General features: G+C 51.5%; 1 protein-coding gene across 1 annotated transcript; it reads right to left on the reverse strand.

The window, feature by feature from the left end:
• Positions 1 to 14608: 14608 nt before the first annotated feature.
• On the reverse strand, positions 14609 to 18388 carry SPACDR (sperm acrosome developmental regulator). The gene is made up of 3 exons (XM_081257559.1): positions 17376 to 18388; positions 16785 to 17111; positions 14609 to 15057 (listed from the first exon to the last, which is right to left on the reverse strand). Exons 1-3 carry the CDS (start codon positions 17427 to 17429, stop codon positions 14824 to 14826), a joined length of 615 nt encoding a protein of 204 aa, XP_081113685.1. The 5' UTR covers positions 17430 to 18388; the 3' UTR covers positions 14609 to 14823.
• Between the last annotated feature and the right edge of the window lie 99 nt (positions 18389 to 18487).

An 18487-nucleotide genomic window follows, 5' to 3' on the forward strand; every position in this document is an offset into this window, starting at 1 on the left:
ACCTTGATTTCAACTCAGTGAAACTGATTTTCAACTTCTGGCCCCCAGAACCCTGAAAGAATGAAATTCTGTTGTTTGCGGCCACCGAGTTGGTGGCAATTTGTTAGTACAGCCTCAGAAAACTAATATAGCTGAAGGAAAGGTCCGGGCTGCACCTCAAGCTCAGGCCACGATGTCCCCCAGGATCTCACCCACACCTTCACCTTGGCAGCATCCCCATCCTTGGAGGGCTGGGATTGGAGGCCCTGTGGTGGGAAGGATTTGGCCATGAAGGACCATCTTTCCTTTGAGGGCTTCTCCAGGCTCCAGAGAGCTGCCAAGGGAAACCAGGGCAAAGGCAGGAGGAGAAAGGGTGGGCGGTGGGAGACAGGTGGAGTGTTGGGGGCACTGGGGAGGGGAGCCTGGTGTTGGGATTACAGAGGAATGACTGGCCCCCCTGTGGTCCCTCTGTGTGGGGAGAAGGAAGCGGGAGCCATGACAGCACAGGGGGAGGGGTGGCCATGGGGCGGCCTGTTGTGTGGAGAAGTTGATGGGGTAGGTCTACATCCAGCCATGCCCACCCAGGGGCCCCCAAGATCTTAAGCTTCTGGGGGTGGCCACCCAGCTGGTCACCAATCATGCTCAGCAACTGTCAGGCTGCCGTGGCAACCAGAAAGGGTACTCAAGAAACTGAAACCTTAGACACTAAGTTCTAGGAAACGTAGGCTGCTAGCAGAGACCTAGGAATCAGGAACCAGCCTCCTGCCTGCAAGTTACTCTCCACACACGTGGTGTCAGTCCTTCAACCTGAGAGAACCCCCAAATGCCCAGCACATTTCCTGCTGGCATCCCAGGCCGAAGAAAGGCTGCTACCCGGGCAACAAAGGGTTGAGGCTGGGTTGATTCTGGGCTGAAGGGACAGAGGAGGCTGCAGGCGGGGACTGGGTAGTCTAGCAGGAAGTGAACTCGGTGGAGAAAGAGGCCTTTTGACACCAATCAGCAGTGTGCTCTGACCATAGCACTGAGATCACATCTACAGTCCCAGGTCCAAAGTCTGCCCCTGGGGGACAGGGAGAGGAGTAGGAGGGACTCACATCGCACAGAGGACTGGGCCTGGGACCAGAAATCAGAGGATCCCCGGGCCCCCAGCAACACCACCTTTTTCCTTGTTGGGCCTCAGTCTCCTCATCTGTAAAATGGGGGGGAGGGGAGCTATACTAGTTGATCTCTGAGCACCTTCTGTTCCAGACAGTACATCCCCTTCCCCAACACCACACACACACACACACACACACACACACACACACACACACTTATTTCAGTCCTTTGCCACCACCAGGGGCTAGTCCCCTCTCCTTGGCATCTCCTGCAGCCAGCCCCTTCCTCTCTCCTATCCAGGACTTCCACTTCTCCCCAGGACTCCAGCATCCCCCACTCCCCATCGTCCGAGGCAGCCTCCCCATCCAGCCTCTACCGGCCTCACTCCCAGCAGCAGCAGCAGCTCAGGATGACTGCATAGAGAGAGCATGCCCACAACAGCCAGGCCTACCAGACAGAGCAGGAAGCAGCAGGTCTCCTGATACAGCTCAGAAATGGCAGGTTTGGGGGATGCTGGATGCTGAAGATCAGCTGCTCCTTGGCAGGAGAGAAAACCCTAAAAGCATGAAGTGGGTGCAATGAGAGCTAAAGGGGTGGATGAGGTCAGATCCCCCACCAGGAACAAGTTCTGTGCCAGGGAGAGGAAAAAGAAACGTGGGGAGATGGCTGCAGGGACAGCAGGGCAGCCTAGAAGGCTACTTTGTGCAAATGAGAAAAGTGTGCCCCTTCCTCAAAGCTCTTTACTGCCATCTGATGGAAAATTGCCCTAATGGTTCTATACATCTGTCGATTGTGGAGTTGTGCAGTGTACAACCTGCACAATAGCAAGCAGAGGGATGGAGGAGGGGCGCTCCGGGAGAGAGAAGGAGGGACCCCTGGCTCCAGTCAGAGAGGTGGGGAAAGCAGTGGTCTGTGACAAGGGCACCGGCCTGGCAGACATTTTTTCACTCTCATAGCACTAACTGGAAACTTGCCGGAGTTACTGAACCCCTCTTGGAAAATGGGGGTGATGCCTTTAGGGCCTAAGGGACGGCCTGCCCTTAGGATTAAATGAGAAGCTGATGCAAATCTCGCTCGACATGAAGTAAGTGCCCCGATGGTGGTGGACTTGGCAACAAGAGCAGGACACAGGGAGAGGGAAAGAGGGAGAGAGAGGCCAGCTGCTCCAGGCCAAAGGACATGGTTTCACTAGCTTGTTGAGGAGTTGTCTTAACTAGAGATTAGCTGTCCCGTGAAAGCAGTGTCTCCAATGGCCCGTGTCACCACGGGTGACCCTGAGTGTTTAAGGATACGGGGTAGGAGCTCGTCCATAATCCTCCATCGGCTAATGCCGTCGGGGCTGAGGGGGGGAGCCGGCCCCTCGATCGGGGCTCAGGGGCTCACGACGGTACGCCTCCCTGTTCGCGGACACCAACACGAGGCCACCCACATCTCCGCCGCCGTCCCCACAAGGCTGCTGCGAGTTCCCAAACCCGAGGCCCAGTGAGGCGCGGCGAGACGGCCATGGAGCCGACGCGGGAGTAACGGCGTCCACGCACCGCAGCGCACCGGAGCTCAGGACCGCGAGGCAGCCGGTCTTCCAGGTGCCCCAGCTCGGAGGCCGCCCCGCTGACCCCTCCGCCCCGACAGGTCCCACCCTGCGCTCGGTGCCCTCGGGCCAGGCCTCTCCCCACCCGCACCCACCGGTCGTGGAGGGAGGTCCGACTAGACCGAGGGCGGAGGCGGGAGAGACCCCCCACTTCCCAGAGGCCACGCCCCTTTGGACGGAGCGCAAGGGGTCCCGGCTCGTGGGGTGACGTCACGGGGTTGGGCAGGTGTCCACAGAGGGCACGCCCTTCCCTCACTGGGCACTACTCCTCCCCGTTCCACAGGGACTTTAGGGTAAAGTCCAAATTCCCTTCTCCAGCTTGAAATCCCCTTCTCCACCCATGGGAAGCCCTCAGCTCCCCAGGCTGGAGCCTTCTATGACTCGAAGCGCCTTCCATCACCTTCCCTCAGGGCAGCCTCTGGTGCAGGGTCCCACATCAAACTAACTGCAGGTTAAAATATAGATTCCCAGGTCCCACCTCAATCTCTGGCTTTGAGGCCAGGAATCTGTATTTTTAACAAGCTTCCAGCTGCTTCTGATGTCTCCTAGGCTTCAGAATCTCATTGTCCACATTCTCATTCAAAGCAGTTCTCAAACTACAGTGGGCTTGTTAAAATGGGTTGTTGGGCCCCATCCTCAGAGTTTCTGATTCAGGAGGTGTGGGGTCTGAGAGTCTACATTTCTACCTGTCTCCGGGGATGCTGATGTTGCTGGTCCAGGACCACACTGGGAGAACCACTTCTTTAATGATACATTTTGGAGAAGAGTTTTCACCTGTTGTCAATTCACTGGGTACCAAGCCCTGTGCAAGGCGCTTCACATTCATACAGCCATGTGAAATAAATATTTACCATTTTTCCCGGATAAGGAAAGTGAGATTCAGACAAGTTAACTCACTTGCTCGAGGTCACACAGCCAGGAAGGGCAGGATTTGAACCAAGTCTTTCTGAATCCAAAGGCTGGGCTGGCTCAGCCTCCCATGCACCGCTGAGAAGTGCAGGATGGGGCTCTGAAGCCCCCCTCCCGCATTGCCTTAGGTTCAGGGGACTGTCTTTGCTGGGTACCAGTTTTTCTGCCCAGAGAGTTCATGAAGAGAAGACAGAGAAGCCTATTCCTCACGTAGTCCTGACCCCTTGTTCCTTCGCTCCCACTCACATTGGAGTGGAAGTTGCCCTGACTTCTCTCTGATCGGCTCCAGAGTCTCCTGGTTAGATCACGGGGACTAGGAGAAGGAAGGACACTTGGGTGTTACAGGAAGAGCAAGAGGGAGGCAGGACCATGGGGTCCTGAGAGGAAAAGGTGGGGGGGGGTGCCACACAGGTGCCCAGGCACCTGGTCACTGCTGCCTGAAGGTTTTGCCCTGACAGGCCCCAGGGGAAGCCTTTCCTTGGGGGCAGGGACACACGGGTCAAGCCACAGCTGCTGACGGGGTGGAGAGTTGCATAGCACATCTCAGGGGGCCCTCAGGTGAAGGACAGGGTGGTGAGGAAAACAACAAACCTAGGTGGGCTGTTACGGATGAGGAGTCCCACCTGTGACTTCCTACTCCTGTCTACTTCAGAGCCGGGTTTCTCCTTTGTCACCCCCTAACCTCTACTTCTGTGGAGCGGGCCTGAGACAGGGGTCAGCACCCCTTCAGGATGGTGCTCATTCTCCTCTGCCTGTTCCTTGCAGCACCCAGCTTTCTGCCTCTCCTCACTGGCTCCTGGGTCTTAAAGGTTCCCTTGGGGAGGGGAGCACAGCCTGGAAGGGAGCACAGTTGGGGAACCAGAGACAGGACGCCAAACGGAAGGAGTCTGACCCCATCGGATGGGCAGACTAGGACCCAGGGGTACATACTACCTACCTGAGTCATCCTTCCTTACCCCAAACCCTATTGCCCTGTGCATGCCAGGCACTGTGCTGAGGTGAGCTCTGAGACACAGCCCTGAACAAAGCCCAGGGGACAGGGGGACAGGAATTCAGGGAAGGCACCTCTCTCTGAGGTAGCTAGAGACTAAATCCGAAGGAGGAATGAGAGCAAGCCAAGTGAAAAATGTGGGGGAACCACTTTCAAAACAGAACAATCAGCATTTGCAAGAGGAAATGAACTGAGACTAGCCAGGCACAGCAGAAGTGACTGCAAAGGGACACCTGGAGAGATGAGGCCAGGCAGGTGGGCAGGGGCCACAGCCAGGCGCTGAGGCAAGGAGTTTGGATTTCATCCTAAATGCTACAGGATGCCCTGAAATCTTAAGTGGAGAGATGACATGCTCCAAGTTACACCGAAATCTCTATCTAACCCCATAAAAATTTTCAAAAATATATGTGTGGTAAAAAAAAAAATAATAATAATGTAAAATAACCTCACCCCTGTTGGAATGGCTATCATCAAAAAGACAAGAAATAACAAGTGTTGGCAAGGACATGGAGAAAATGGAACCCTTGTGCACTGATGAGAATGCAAATTGGTGCAGCCATTATAGAAAAGAGTAGAGAGGTTCCTCAAAAAATTAAAAATAGATCTACCAGGGAATTCCCTGGCAGTCCAGTGGTTAAGACTTGGTGCTTTCACTGCCGTGGGCCTGGATTCAATCCCTGGTCAGGAAACTAAGATCCCACAAGCTTCGTGGCGTGGCCAAAAAATAAAAATAAAAATAAAAATAAAAAAATAGAGCTACCATATGATCCAACAATCCCACTTCTGGAGATTTGTCCAAAAGAAATAAAAACACTGGGCTTCCCTGGTGGCGCAGTGGTTAAGAATCTGCCTGCCAGTGCAGGGGACAGGGGTTCGAGCCCTGGTCGGGGAAGATCCCACATGCCGCAGAGCAACTAAGCCCATGTGCCACAACTACTGAGCCTGCGCTCTAAGGCCCGCGAGCCACAACTACTGAGGCCGCGCGCCTAGAGCCCGTGCTCAGCAACAAGGGAAGCCACCGCAATGAGAAGCCTGTGCACCGCATGAAGAGTAGCCCCCGCTCGCCCAACTAGAGAAAGCCCGTGTGCAGCAATGAAGACCCAATGCAGCCAAAAATAAATAAATAAAAGTAAATAAATAAATAAATAAATTGCAGCATTATTTACAATAGCCAAGACATGGAAGCAACCTAAGTGTGTCCACTGATGGATGAATGGATAATGAAAATGTGTATATATTATTCAGTCATAAAAAAGAAGGAAATCCTGACATTTTCAACAACATGGATGGACCTTGAGGGCATTATGCTAAGTGAAATGTCAGACAGAGAAAGACAAATACTGTATGATCTCACCTATATGTGGAATTAAAAAAGAAAAACACCAAACTCATAGATACAGAAAAGAGATTGGTGACTGCCAGAGGCAAAGGGGTAGGGGTGGGCAAACTGGGTGAAGGGGGTCCAAAGGCACAAACTTCAAGTTATAAAATAAGTCCTGGGGATATAATGTACAGCATGGTGCCTATAGTTAATAATACTGTATTGTATATTTGAAAAATAAAATAACAGCTAAAATGAATAAAGTGGGAGGAATCACTCTACCCAGTGGTAGGGCTTACTTCAGTAATCAAGGCAGTGGGGTACTGGCAAGGGACAGACATATAGATCTATGGAACAGACTAGAGAACTCAGAATTAGATCCAACTGATTTTTTTTTTTTAAAAGAGAATGGTGAATATATGATCCAATTTTTTTTTTTTTTTTTTTTTTTTTTGGCTGTGTTGGGTCTTCGTTTCTGTGCCAGGGCTTTCTCTAGTTGTGGTGAGTGGGGGCCACTCTTCATCACGGTGTGCGGGCCTCTCACTGTCGCGGCCTCTCTTGTTGCGGAGCACAAGCTCCAGACACGCAGGCTCAGTAGTTGTGGCTCACGGGCCTAGTTGCTCCGCAGCATGTGGGATCTTCCCAGACCAGGGCTTGAACCCGTGTCCCCTGCATTAGCAGGCAGATTCTCAACCACTGCGCCACGAGGGAAGCCCCGATCCAACTGATTTTTGACAAAGGGGTGAAAGGAATTCAGTGGAGAAAGGATAACCTTTTCAAAAAATGGTGCTGGAGCAGTTGCACATCCATAAGCAAAAAAATGAACTTTGCCCTAAACCTCACACCTTATATAAAAATTAACTCAAAATGTATCATACACTTCAATACAAAACTATAAAATATAGGGGAAAAAATAGATGAAAATCTTCAGAACCTAGACCTAGGGGAAGAGTTCTTAGACTTGATGCCAAAGGCACAGTCCATAAAAGGAAAACTTGATAAATTGGACCTCATCAAAATTAAAATTTTTTACTTTGTGAAAGACCCTGCTAAGAGGATGAAATGGCAGCTACAGACTGGGAGAATATATTTGCCATCTCCAACAAAGTACATATATATATAAAGAATATTTTTTTAAACTCTCAAAACTGTAAAAAACAAACAAACAAACAATCCAATTAGAAAATGGGCAAAACACATGAACAGACATTTCACTAAAGAGGCTATGTGGGGACTTCCCTGGGGGTCCAGTGGTTAAAACTCCACGTTTCCACTGCAGGGGGCACAGGTTCAATCCCTGGTCGGGGAACTAAGACCCTGCATGCTGCGTGCCACAGCCAAAAAAAAAAAAAGAGGCTAAACAGATGGCAATTACTTGAACATACATGAAAAGATGTTCAATAGCATTAGCCACTAGGAAAATGAAAATTAAAACCAGAATGAGATATCACTACACACCTGTCAGAATGGCTAAAATGAAAAATAGTGGTAAGAGCAAATGCTGGTAAGGATGTGGAGTAACTGGATTACTCACACATTGCTGACGGGAATGTAAAATGAAACAGCCATACCGGAAAAGAGTACGGCAGTTTCTTTTTTTTCTTTTTTATAAATGTATTTATTTATTTTTGGCTGCATTGGGTCTTCGCTGCTGTGCTCAGTCTTTCTCTAGTTGCGGTGAGCGGGCTTCTCATTGCAATGGCTTCCCTTGTTGCGGAGCACGGGCTCTAGGGACGCGGGCTTCAGTAGTTGTGGCACACAGGTTCAGTAGTTGTGGCACATAGGCTCTAGAGCGCAGGCTCAGCAGTTGTGGCACACATGCTCAGTTGCTCCGCGGCATGTAGGATCTTCCCCGGCCAGGGCTCGAACCCGTGTCCCCTGCATTGGCAGGCAGATTCTTAACCACTGCACCACCAGGGAAGTGCCTGGCAGTCTCTAACAAAACGAAACACGCACTTAACTTGTGACCCCGCAATTGCACTCTTGTGCATGAAATGAAAACTTACACAAAAATCTGCATACAAATGTTCGTAGAAGCTTTATTTGGAAGAGCTCCCAACTGGAAAAACCCAATGTCTTTCAATGGCTGGTTAAACAAACTGTGGAATAACTATACCATGGAATACTAGTCAGCAATAAAAAAGAACGTGTTATTGATACATGCACAACTTGGATGAATCTCAAGGGAATTATGTTGCATGAAAAAAAGCCAATCCCAAAAGGCTATGTACTACAAGATTCCATTTATATTATATTCTTGAAATGACAAAATTATACAGAGGGAGAACAGGTTAGTAGTTGCCAAAGGTTAGGGAGGGGAGAGGGAAAGATATGGCTAAGGATATAAGAGGGCAGCACAAGATATCCCTTTGATGGAACTGTTCTGTATCTTGACTGTGGTGGTGGTGGTCGCAGGAATCTACATGTCATAAAATTACACGGAACTAGGGCTTCCCTGGTGGCACAGTGGTTGAGAGTCCGCCTGCCGATGCAGGGCACATGGGTTCGTGCCCTGGTCTGGGAGGATCCCACATGCCGCAGCGGCTAGGCCCGTGAGCCATGGCCACTGAGCCTGCGCGTCCGGAGCCTGTGCTCCGCAACGGGAGAGGCCACAACAGTGAGAGGCCCGCATACCGCAAAAAAAAAAAAAAAAAAATTTACACGGAACTAAATACACACACACACACACACATACACAAATAAGTACATGTAAAATGGGTGCAATCTGAATAAGGTCAGTGGAGTGCATTAATGTCCATTTCCTGGTGGTGCTATTGTACTGCAGTTATGCAAGATGTTATCACTGAGTAACGTCTGGATGAAGCGTATACAAGAGCTCTATTATTTCTGACGATTGCATATGAATCCATGTTATTTCTAAATAAAAGTTTAAAAAAAAGAAAACAGAGGACTGTGTTAAAATATTTGCAACTCATATCATAAAGGGCCGATGCCTCTCACATTTAAAGTTTCTCGACAAAGAAATAATAACAAAACCAAATATGTATACAGCACATAATATGTAGCAAGTAGTGTTCTAAGTTTTTTCGATGCATTCATTCATTAAATTCTCACATCATTCCCATATCATCTCCATTTCATAGGTGAGGTGACTAAGGCACAGAGAGGTTAAGCACCTTGCCCAAGGCCACAGAGCTAGTAAGTGGTAGAGCCAGGATTCAAAACCCAGCAGTCTGGCTCCAGAATGCAAACTCTTAAACTCTGTGGGTCTCTAGAAAAGACTAGAAAAATTGTCAGAGCATATAAACGGTAAAAGAAAAACAACTGGGTCTTAAACTTAGAGGAGAGGAGAGAAATCCAGAGAAGGGTGGTGCAGACCTCCCTGCACCCTGGGAACCAACCTTCTTAAGGGCCCCATCTGCCCCAGCTTGGGCAAGCCCAGCCCACGTCACAACTCATTACACAAGGCACAGACTCCTCTTTCAACACAAAAAGACCAATCCCCGCCTTCCAAAACCTGCCCCTCTGCAGCCACCTGCTCCAGGAGGAACTGAGGGAAAGGGAGACTGGCAGGCCAGGACTCAGCTTTAGCAGGGAGACAGACACAGCATACCAGGTGAGCTGGGAGACAGGTGTGGGGCAGGTAGGCTCAGTTTTTGAAACAAAGAGGACAGAAAAGGGAAGAAAAGAGCCCCTCCCTTGGAGGTCTTAGCAGCCAGTCTACCCTGTCCCCCCAGACTGACCCAGTGAGTAGATAGGCAGCTCCAGTAAGGAGTAGACAGCGCTGGCAAATTGGGCAGCAATGACCCAGGGGACAAAGGACTCAGCATGAGGCCACCACCAGAAACACCTGCTCCCAGGCCTGCAGCCCTCCTGGCCCCTTGGAAGAGCTCCAGCCCTCTGAATCCCAAAGGTGCTCCCCTCTCATCCCCCTCCTCCCTCAAGTCCTGGGGGACCATGTGCCTATTTTGGGGGGAGGGGGTAGACAAAGGAAGCTAGCCCTACAACAGTCCTAGAGACTAACATCTCATTTGACAGGTGACAGCTTCCCTTAGGCAGAGGGTAGAGAATGCCAGCCCTGCCATCCTACAACCTTTTCCTCTAATTAATCGCAGTCCTGCCACTCCTGAGAGGAAAACAGGAACAAGTTAAAATATAACTACAGAGACCCACAAGTACACACAGGCACATCCATGTGTGTACTTCCAGCTGTACACACACCCTGCCCGTGTGTCTGAGGCCAAGACCTTCGTGCCTTTGCCCAGCCCACAGTGGGGCTCAGGACTGGCTCTCCTCCCCCAGGGCTCAAATACAAACGTGGATGAGGCTGAAGGGGAGGGAAGGACAGGGGTAGAAAGATGATCCAGTGTCCAGGCCTGGGACTTTGTCTCTGGGTTCAAAGGCTTAAAACAATAATATTTTACCCTGGGTCAACTCTCTCTGTGGCAGCTTTGAACTGTTAGCAAGCAGAGCTGAGGAAGCTAGAGGCACCATGTGTCCCCAACCCTGAAAAGCATGCAGTGGATAAAGGGAGCACAGGACCCGACTGGAACCCCCTGGAAGCTGGCTGGGGACAGATCAACCAGCCGTTTCAACCCATCATTTTATCTGAAGAGCTTGAGGCCCAAAGAAGGAGAGGGATTCACCAGAGTCCCACAGCAAAGTGGCAGCAATACTGAGACCAGGACCAGGATCTCCTGACTCTCTCTCAAGTACTCTTCCTGTTACTCACGGCACACGGCATTCTTTGTCACTTCCAAAACTGGCGTTGCCTCCAGCAGAGAGCTGTTTGGAAAGTGCTTCCCACACACTAGGTGAAGGTTTACTTTCTGGTTCATTCAGCACTGTTTTAGGCCGCAGAGATAATAATCATAAACCATAGATCATAACCATTAGCATCATAAAAGCACATAACATTTATTGAGCCCTTATGGTGTGCCAGCCTTCATCTCCCTGACCCTCACGACATACCTATGACACCAGGACCACTACCATGCCCCACTTCACAAACAAGGAAACCGAGGCTCCGAGAGGTTAACCAATTTACCCAAGATTACACATCAAGGAAGTGTTCACTTAAACCATTTCCCATGCTCTTAACTACTGAATTCCCCTGCTGCCACCCAAGTATACTGGTAAACAAATCAATATGATAATTTCAGATACTGTTAAGTACTATGAAAAAATAAAACATGGTGAGAGATAGAGGATGACCTTGACAGTGGCTCTCTCCCAATCTGTAGGTCTGGTGGTCAGGGAAAGAGTCCACAAAGACATAGCGACGTCTGTACAGAATCCAGAGGGGCAAGGAGCCCACCATGACAAGATCTGAGAGAAGGGCATTTTAAACAAAGGGGACAGTTTGGGTTTTTTTCCAAGGGTGATGGAAAGCCATTGGAAGGTTTAAGCAAGGCAGTGACGTGTTTTGCTGTGTGATGAATAGATTGTAGAGGGATCCCAGGGAAAAAGAAGAGATCTGACATTTTCAGGAAATCTGATGATGAAGGGGTGGAGGGGAGATGAGGCAGGACTGAGAAAAGAGCAGGGGCATCTGGGACCAGCACTCTCCTTTGCTCCCCACACTTCCAGGGCCCCCCGCCCCATTAGGATGGGTGGGATTTGAAAATTAAGACCCCTGGTCCCAGCTGGGCCCACCATGAGCCCTACCACCTCTGCCTCATGGAGTCCAGCAGCCTTGGGGGAGGGGAAGTGCTTGGGGTCTGATGGGGACAGGAGGGCAAGGTGTCCAAGGCGAGTTTTTTTTTTTAATTAACATCTTTATTGGAGTATAATTGCTTTACAATGGTGTGTTAGTTTCTGCTGTATAACAAAGTGAATCAGCTATACATATACATATATCCCCATATCTCCTCCCTCTTGCGTCACCCTCCCACCCTCCCTATCCCACCCCTCTAGGTGGACATAAAGCACCGAGCTGCCAAGGCGAGATTTTTTTTGTTTTGGCTGTGCCACGTGGCATGCGGGATCTTAGTTCCCCAACCAGCAGTTCTGCACCCCCAGCAATGGAAACTCGGATTCTTAACCACTGGACCACCAGGGAAGTCCCTTTTTTTTCTTTTTTCTCTTTTTCTTTTTTTTTTTTTTTTTGGCCAAGGTGGGATTTTTGCTCAAGACTCTCATCAGGGGACTTCCGTCTGCCACTGCAGAGGACACAGGTTCGAGCCCTGGTCCAGGAATTTCCCACATGCCGTGGAGCAACCTATGTGGCACAACTACTGAGCCTGCATGCCACAACTACTGAAACCCTTGCGCCTAGAGCCCATGCTCCGTAACAAGAAAAGCCACCACAATGAGAAGCCCGTGCACCGCGACGAAGAGTGGTCCCCACTCTCCGCAACTAGAGAAAGCCTGCGTGCAGCAACGAAGACCCAACGCGGTCAAAAAAAAAAAAAGACTCATCAGGAGGAAGATTTCCCCAGGGGTCACACTGTCCCCCCCACTGCTCTCTACCAGGAAAGGGCTGGGTGGGTAAGAATCCCACCCCCCACACAAATCTCCACCCCAGGAGATCCTATATGCTTTCCCCCCAGTTGGGAATTTCATCTTCACGTCCCAACACGGGCCTTCTCCAGGGCTCTGGACTAGATTACTTGGGATGGGGAGGAAGGAGGCCGCCTGGGTGCACTGGGACATCTAGGAAAAGCAAGTTCGATGGACTTTCCCCCTCCGTCCCATCCCTTTCTCTCCCATGAGTTCATGAGTTTCCTGCCCCCGCGTGGCCAAGCCCAGACAGGACTCCATCACGTCTGGGGAGGGAGAGACGGTGGGAGGTGCCAGCAGCTCCCCTGGCTGCTGGCTGAACTCACCTTCTTCCTTTCCTCCCTTTACATCCTAATGACGCTGAAGAAGCCAGAGAAAAATGGGAGGTGTATTCCTTCCCACAAGCCCACAGCCTCAAGCCCATTAGCTCCTGGGCCTGTAGCTACTTGTAAGGCTATTTACTAGTGACCCTCAGGGGCGCCCAGCCTTTCTACCCTCCTCTCACTGAAATTTCCTATTAGGTCCCCAATAGGAAGAGGAGCATCTCTCTAAGGATTTGGAGGGGCTGATTCTGGACCTTAGACAGTGAGGCACCACTCCAAAAGCCTGGGACCCATTAATCCTCCAGGGTTCCTGGGACAGACCCACCATGGCCTGTTCGGCCCCAGAACAGTTCCTGGCACACAATGGAGATGTGGTGAATAATTGGTGATTGAAAGCCCCAGAATTGAGCCACTGTGTATTAGAACGTTTTGAGGGCCTGACTGGCTTCAGACTCACCTCAGAACGGATTCCTGGAGAAGGCACCACATTCATGTATTGAACACCTGCCATGTAACATGTATGTAACATGTCCTGTGTGAGCTAGACATTCGTTGGATGAATGAAAGCTGCACGACCTTAAACATGACCTTTCTGTCCCTCAGCTTTCCTCTCTAAAAAATGGAAGTGATAATACTTCATCATAAAGCCACTGTGAGAATTACAGTACTTAGAACAAGACATAAAAATAGTCAGAGTAGGTGTTTAATAAGTGGTGGGTGGTATTACGAGGGCTGTAAATGTTGAGGTGCGGTGCACAGCTAACAGGCTCAGAGTAGCAGGGCTGTAGGGCATCGGGCAGGGCAGCCGGGGGCTGCTCCGGACTTCTGGGAAAGGCCACTCAAATTCCCAGCAATGGTGTCCAACTTTGCCAGAGCTGCGGGGGGTGGGGTTGGGGGCCAGAGTTTGCTGACTTTTCTAGTGAACTGGGAGCTTCCAGCAAACCATCCCTGCTGCTCCTCACCGGCTCCCAGCTTTGCTCACGCCCACCGCCTCCTGCTCACACCTAACGTCTCGGTGAGCAAGACCCAGTAGCACAGCCGTCCCTCCCCCGCTCCCAGGGCCTCTGCTGCCCCCTAGGCTCGGGCGCGGCTGCCAACCCGTGCACCTTCCCCCACCTCCAAGCCCTGTGAATTCTGACATCCCCGAATTTTACCGTCTGGAGAAATATCCCTGCTTTTCCTTGGGGAGCCACCTCTGCGCCCTCGCGTGGCCCGGCAAAAGGGCAGGCTAAGGTGGAGAAGGGACTTGAGGCTCCACGGTCTCCCCTCGTGTTGCCCCCGCCCCCCAACCTCGCACCAGATCGCCACGGTCTCCAGCCGCTGCTCCCGCGGCGCCAGGCAGACACCCTCCCGCGCTCTCCGACCGCGACCCAGCTGGCCCCCGGCCCAGGCCCTCTGCGCCCTGCGGCCCAGCCTCACCGCCGGGAACCCTGGGAGATGTAGTTTTCGGCCGCCCTCGGCAGGGGCGAGGCCCACGGAGCCTGATGCGTGTCCGCGTCCGCCAAGTGAGGGACCCTGACCCTCGTCATGGCCGGGCCCAAGAGCGCCAGAGAGGCAGGGCAGTGGACCAGCTGAGGAGGCGGAATTTCCAGCGAGGTCTCGTTCTCCGTAGGGCCCTGGACAAGTCCCGTAACATCAGCAACAGTCTGTCTTGTAGGATTTCCAGCGAGAGCCCAGGCTCAGCACCTGGTACCCAGCATGTCCTCAATGAACCGGTGCCTCTGAGACTATCGTTACTGGCCCGGCACAGTTGCCAAAGACAATTCAGCCCCTAAAAGTGTGTGGGGGCCTGCCCGCCACCCGCACCCTGCCCCGTTACTCCCACACATATTTGGGCCGGCGCCCCAGGTGCCCCTACCCGCCCCCCCCCACCAAGTTCCCCTCAGTGCCTCGGGCCATCCACAAACACACTCTACCTCTACTCAGAAATATCCGATATTTATTTCCCAACATTTTGATAATTTTTTACAAATTGAATAAAAGGAATGAAGGGGAGTATGTGGGACCCGTGGGCCAGGCCTTGGGGTCCCGATGAGAGGTGATGGTATGAAAACTTCTCCTCACCCACAACTCCTGGCCTGCTGCCCTAACCTCTCCTATCAACCTTACTTAAGAGTGAGGTGGGGGCTTTCTGAGGATGTGGGGTTCCCCCCTAGAGGGGACTCTGGGAATCCTGTTTCAAGCCTTGAACTGGATCAGGTTGGGGACAGATGTGGGCCCGGATGTGGCGCCGTCGCAGCCTCTCCTGCCTGAGGGCCAGCTGCTGCAGTTGTTTCCGAATGGCCCACAGCACCAGGTACACTTCCCGCAGTACCTCAGTCCCTCTCGCCTCCAAAGGGGACTCGGTCTTCATTTGGGAGGTGACTGAGGTAGAACTCACAGGTGACTGTGAAAGAGAGAAGATGAGCACAGATGAACAGCTTGGTCTAGGGGGAAACCACTGGTGGAACCACCTGCAGATAAACGGCAAAGGCTTTTCTAATTCCACCTGCTCTGTCAAGCCTCAGCTTGGGCAACGCCTCCTCCAGGAAGCCTTCTCGGCCTGTCTCTACTCTTGTGTTCACCCCGTCATACCACATTTTATGCACTATTTGTTCGGCGGACTCATCTGTTTTCAATACCAGCATGCAAGCTCCTGGAAGACAGGGACCATGTCCGACCCACCTTTGAGTCCCCACTAGGGTTCCACGGAGAGTGCATTAAAATGAAGGCCAGAATGACACCCCCAACTCTGTCTCCAACCCAAAGCTCTCGTCTGTGACCTCCAGGCCTGTATATCCCACTGCCTCCTAGACATCTCCCTGCAGATGTCCCTCTGACACTTCAACTCATCCTGTCCCAATGCCCTAAAGTTGTTACTTTCTCCCCTAAGTCCTTCCAGTGAATGGCTCCAGCCTGTTTTCATGTCTGTCTCTCCCTCGCCCCTCACCACCATGCAATCAACCACGTGGGACAATTCTACCTCTTAAATATCACTCCAATCCATTAACTTATTCTACCTGATGCCTCTCTCCAGGCCCAGAATATTTTATTTTATTTTATTTTTGACCACACCGCGCGGCTTGTGGGATCTCAGTTCCCCAACCAGGGAGTGAACCTGGGCCTCGGCAGTGAGAGCGCCAAGTCCTAACCACTGGACCACCAAGGAATTCCCCAGGTGAACTTTCAAAAATTATTATTAATGCAGTAATACCTAATTCAAAACAAAAATAAATTGACTTGGTAGTAATCTAGACACTTCCCTTTTTAAATTAAAATTTTGACTGAGATAATTATAGGTTCACATGCACTTGTGAGAAATAATACTTATACTCTTTACCTATTTTCCCCCTATAGTAAAATCTTTCAAAACTGTAGTAGTATCATAGAATACTGACATCAATACAATCCACTGATCTGAATTTATTCATATTTCTCCAGTTTTACTTGTATTCGTGTGTGTGTGTGTGTGTGTTGAATTCTTCCCAATTTTACATGATATGTGCAGGTTCATGTATCCAACTACCATAGTCAAGATACAGAAGATTTCCATTATCGCAAGGATTCCTCATGTTGCCCTTTTATAACCAACCCACCTCCCCTGTCTCTCCCTCCATGCGCAGCCCCTGGCAACCACTAAACCACTAATTGGATCCCCACTTCTCTAATTTGGTTATTTCTGGAGTGGTATATAGTATAAATGGAATCATACAATATATAACCTTTTGGGATTGGTTGTTTTCACGCAGCATAATTCCCTTGAGAGCCATCCAAGTTGTTGCATATATCAATAGTTTGTTCCTTTTTATGGCTGAGTAGTATCATTCCATGATATATCACAATTTAACCACTCACCCATTGAAGGACATTAGGGTTGGTTTGGGCTCTTATGAATAAAGCTGCTATGAATACTCACGTACAGATTTTTGTGTGAACATAAAACTTCATTTATCTGGGATAAATGTCCAGGAGTACAATCACTGGGCCATATGATAACTGCATGTTTAGTTTTAGAAGAACTGACCACACTGTTTTTCCAGAGTGGCCACACCATTTTACATTCCCACCAGCGTGAATGAGTCATGGGGGATAGGAGGGGGGTGCTGCTGGGGACAAGGGGGACAACATGCTGATCTTCCAGCTGCACATCTGCCAGCCAGACTGCAGGGCGGAGACCATGAGTGTGGAGAGAGATTTGACGGCAGTCCGGGGCAGCTGCAACAGCCATCTCTGCCCGTGGCCCGCCTCCACTGCAGCCCCGTCTGCGGTGGTCTTGGCCAACACGCAGGGGTCAGCTACCTTGGAGGACACATCCATCTTGGAGACCTTAGCCTCCTTGGGGGACTCAACCAACTTGAAAGTCTCAGACACCTTGGAAGTCTTCTCCACCTTCAACTCATTTTTCTTGGAGTCAGTGCGTTCTACGATGGTTGACTTAGCTTTGTGTTTCCAGAAGAAAACCTAAGAACCGAGACAGGGAGAGAAGAGACAGAAGAGAGGGGCAGAGCAAGAGACAACAGTCAGAAGGGAAGGCCCAGCGGAGAAGGGGCCTCCTCCCCAGCTGTCCTGTCCCTCACCACCTCCCTCTCCGTCTTGTTTGGCCACAGGTGGCCAGGAGAGGAGGGAGGCCAGGTGAGGAAGTGCGGGTTTCTGTGACCTAGAGGTCATTGACCAGCACCTCCTACCCCAGCAGGGCAAGAGGAAGGGGCGATCTCTGAAACTCACCCAGCGACTAATCTTGCGCCAAGTCCATCGGAAGAACCTCATGACCATAGCCATTTCTTCCGATACACAAGCCCCAAGTAGGGGGCAGAACCAGCATTTAGTTCACTGGGGAGGAGGACAGGCTGCAGGCCAGTGGCCGCCACCTCAGGGGTCTCTGGGGAGCCTCTAGCATAGCAGTGAAGAAAGAAATAGAGAATCCAGGAGGAAAAATCCCCTCAGTGACTCATCTTAGGCCCTTCCTCCCCTCCCTGGGACCGGGAGAGGAGTCAAAGTGGATGAGAACCCAGAGGGAGGGAGAGTTCTAGCCCATTGTGAGAGCCTGCCTGGCCCTGACCCCAACACCCGAGACCCTTCCAGGATCCCCGGAGCCAATCCCTGCGCCCTTGGCCCTCCTTCCCCCGAATCCAAGGAAGGAAAACTAACATTTATTGAGTGCCTGGTACTCCTTGGGCATTTCCCATGTTTGATGTCATGTAACCCTCCCAGCTGCCCTTCAGGTAGGTATTATTGTCAGTACCATTTTACCCAGGAGGAAGCTGCGATTCAGAAAAACCAAAGAACCTGCCCAAGTCATAAATCTATGGAGCCCACAGGGCGGGGAGTCCAAACCAGGTCTGCCTCCAGGATCCCACTCTCAGCAGGTCCCCCCTAGTGGGGCCGGGGGTCTCCTGAAGTGGAGGCTGCTGCTTTCCCCGCTTCCCCACTAGATGGGGTCCATCTCCCTACCTGCCTCTTCCGCCTGGGCCGGAGCCGAGGCTGTCAGGGAGGGGCCTGCTCACCCACAGGGCCCCATCCTCAGCCAGCTGGGGGTGGAGGCCACGGAGGCCGGCCAGGCCTGGCGAGGGCACTGTGTGCCCGGGGAGCCTGGCCCACACCCAGAGTTGAGACAAGGGGCCCATTCAGGGCCCCCCGCCCCACCCCCAAGCAGCCACCCGGATCCAGCCCGCAGAGGGGACACGCTGGGAAGCTGGGGGTGGATCCTGCACAATCACCAAAGCCTCCATTGTTCTCCTGTCCCCCACCAGCACGTGGGCCGACGCCCCCCATCCCCCCCACCCCCCCACCTTGCCTCGCCTCCCTCTTCCCAGGACCCAGGCCGCTGGCTCCCTTTT

This window comes from Mesoplodon bidens, assembly GCF_964165515.1.
Source record: "Mesoplodon bidens genome assembly, chromosome: 15".
In the NCBI taxonomy this organism is placed as follows: Eukaryota; Metazoa; Chordata; class Mammalia; order Artiodactyla; family Ziphiidae; genus Mesoplodon; species Mesoplodon bidens.

Excerpts from the sequence above, each read along its gene's own strand:
- SPACDR (XM_081257559.1), bottom strand. The coding sequence starts at position 17,429 with ATGGCTATGGTCATGAGGTTCTTCCGATGGACTTGGCGCAAGATTAGT. Across the intron at positions 17,112-17,375 it reads GGCGCAAGATTAGTCGCTGG|GTTTTCTTCTGGAAACACAA; the intron begins GTGAGTTTCAGA and ends CTCGGTTCTTAG. Across the intron at positions 15,058-16,784 it reads GGCAGATGTGCAGCTGGAAG|TCACCTGTGAGTTCTACCTC; the intron begins ATCAGCATGTTG and ends TCTCTTTCACAG.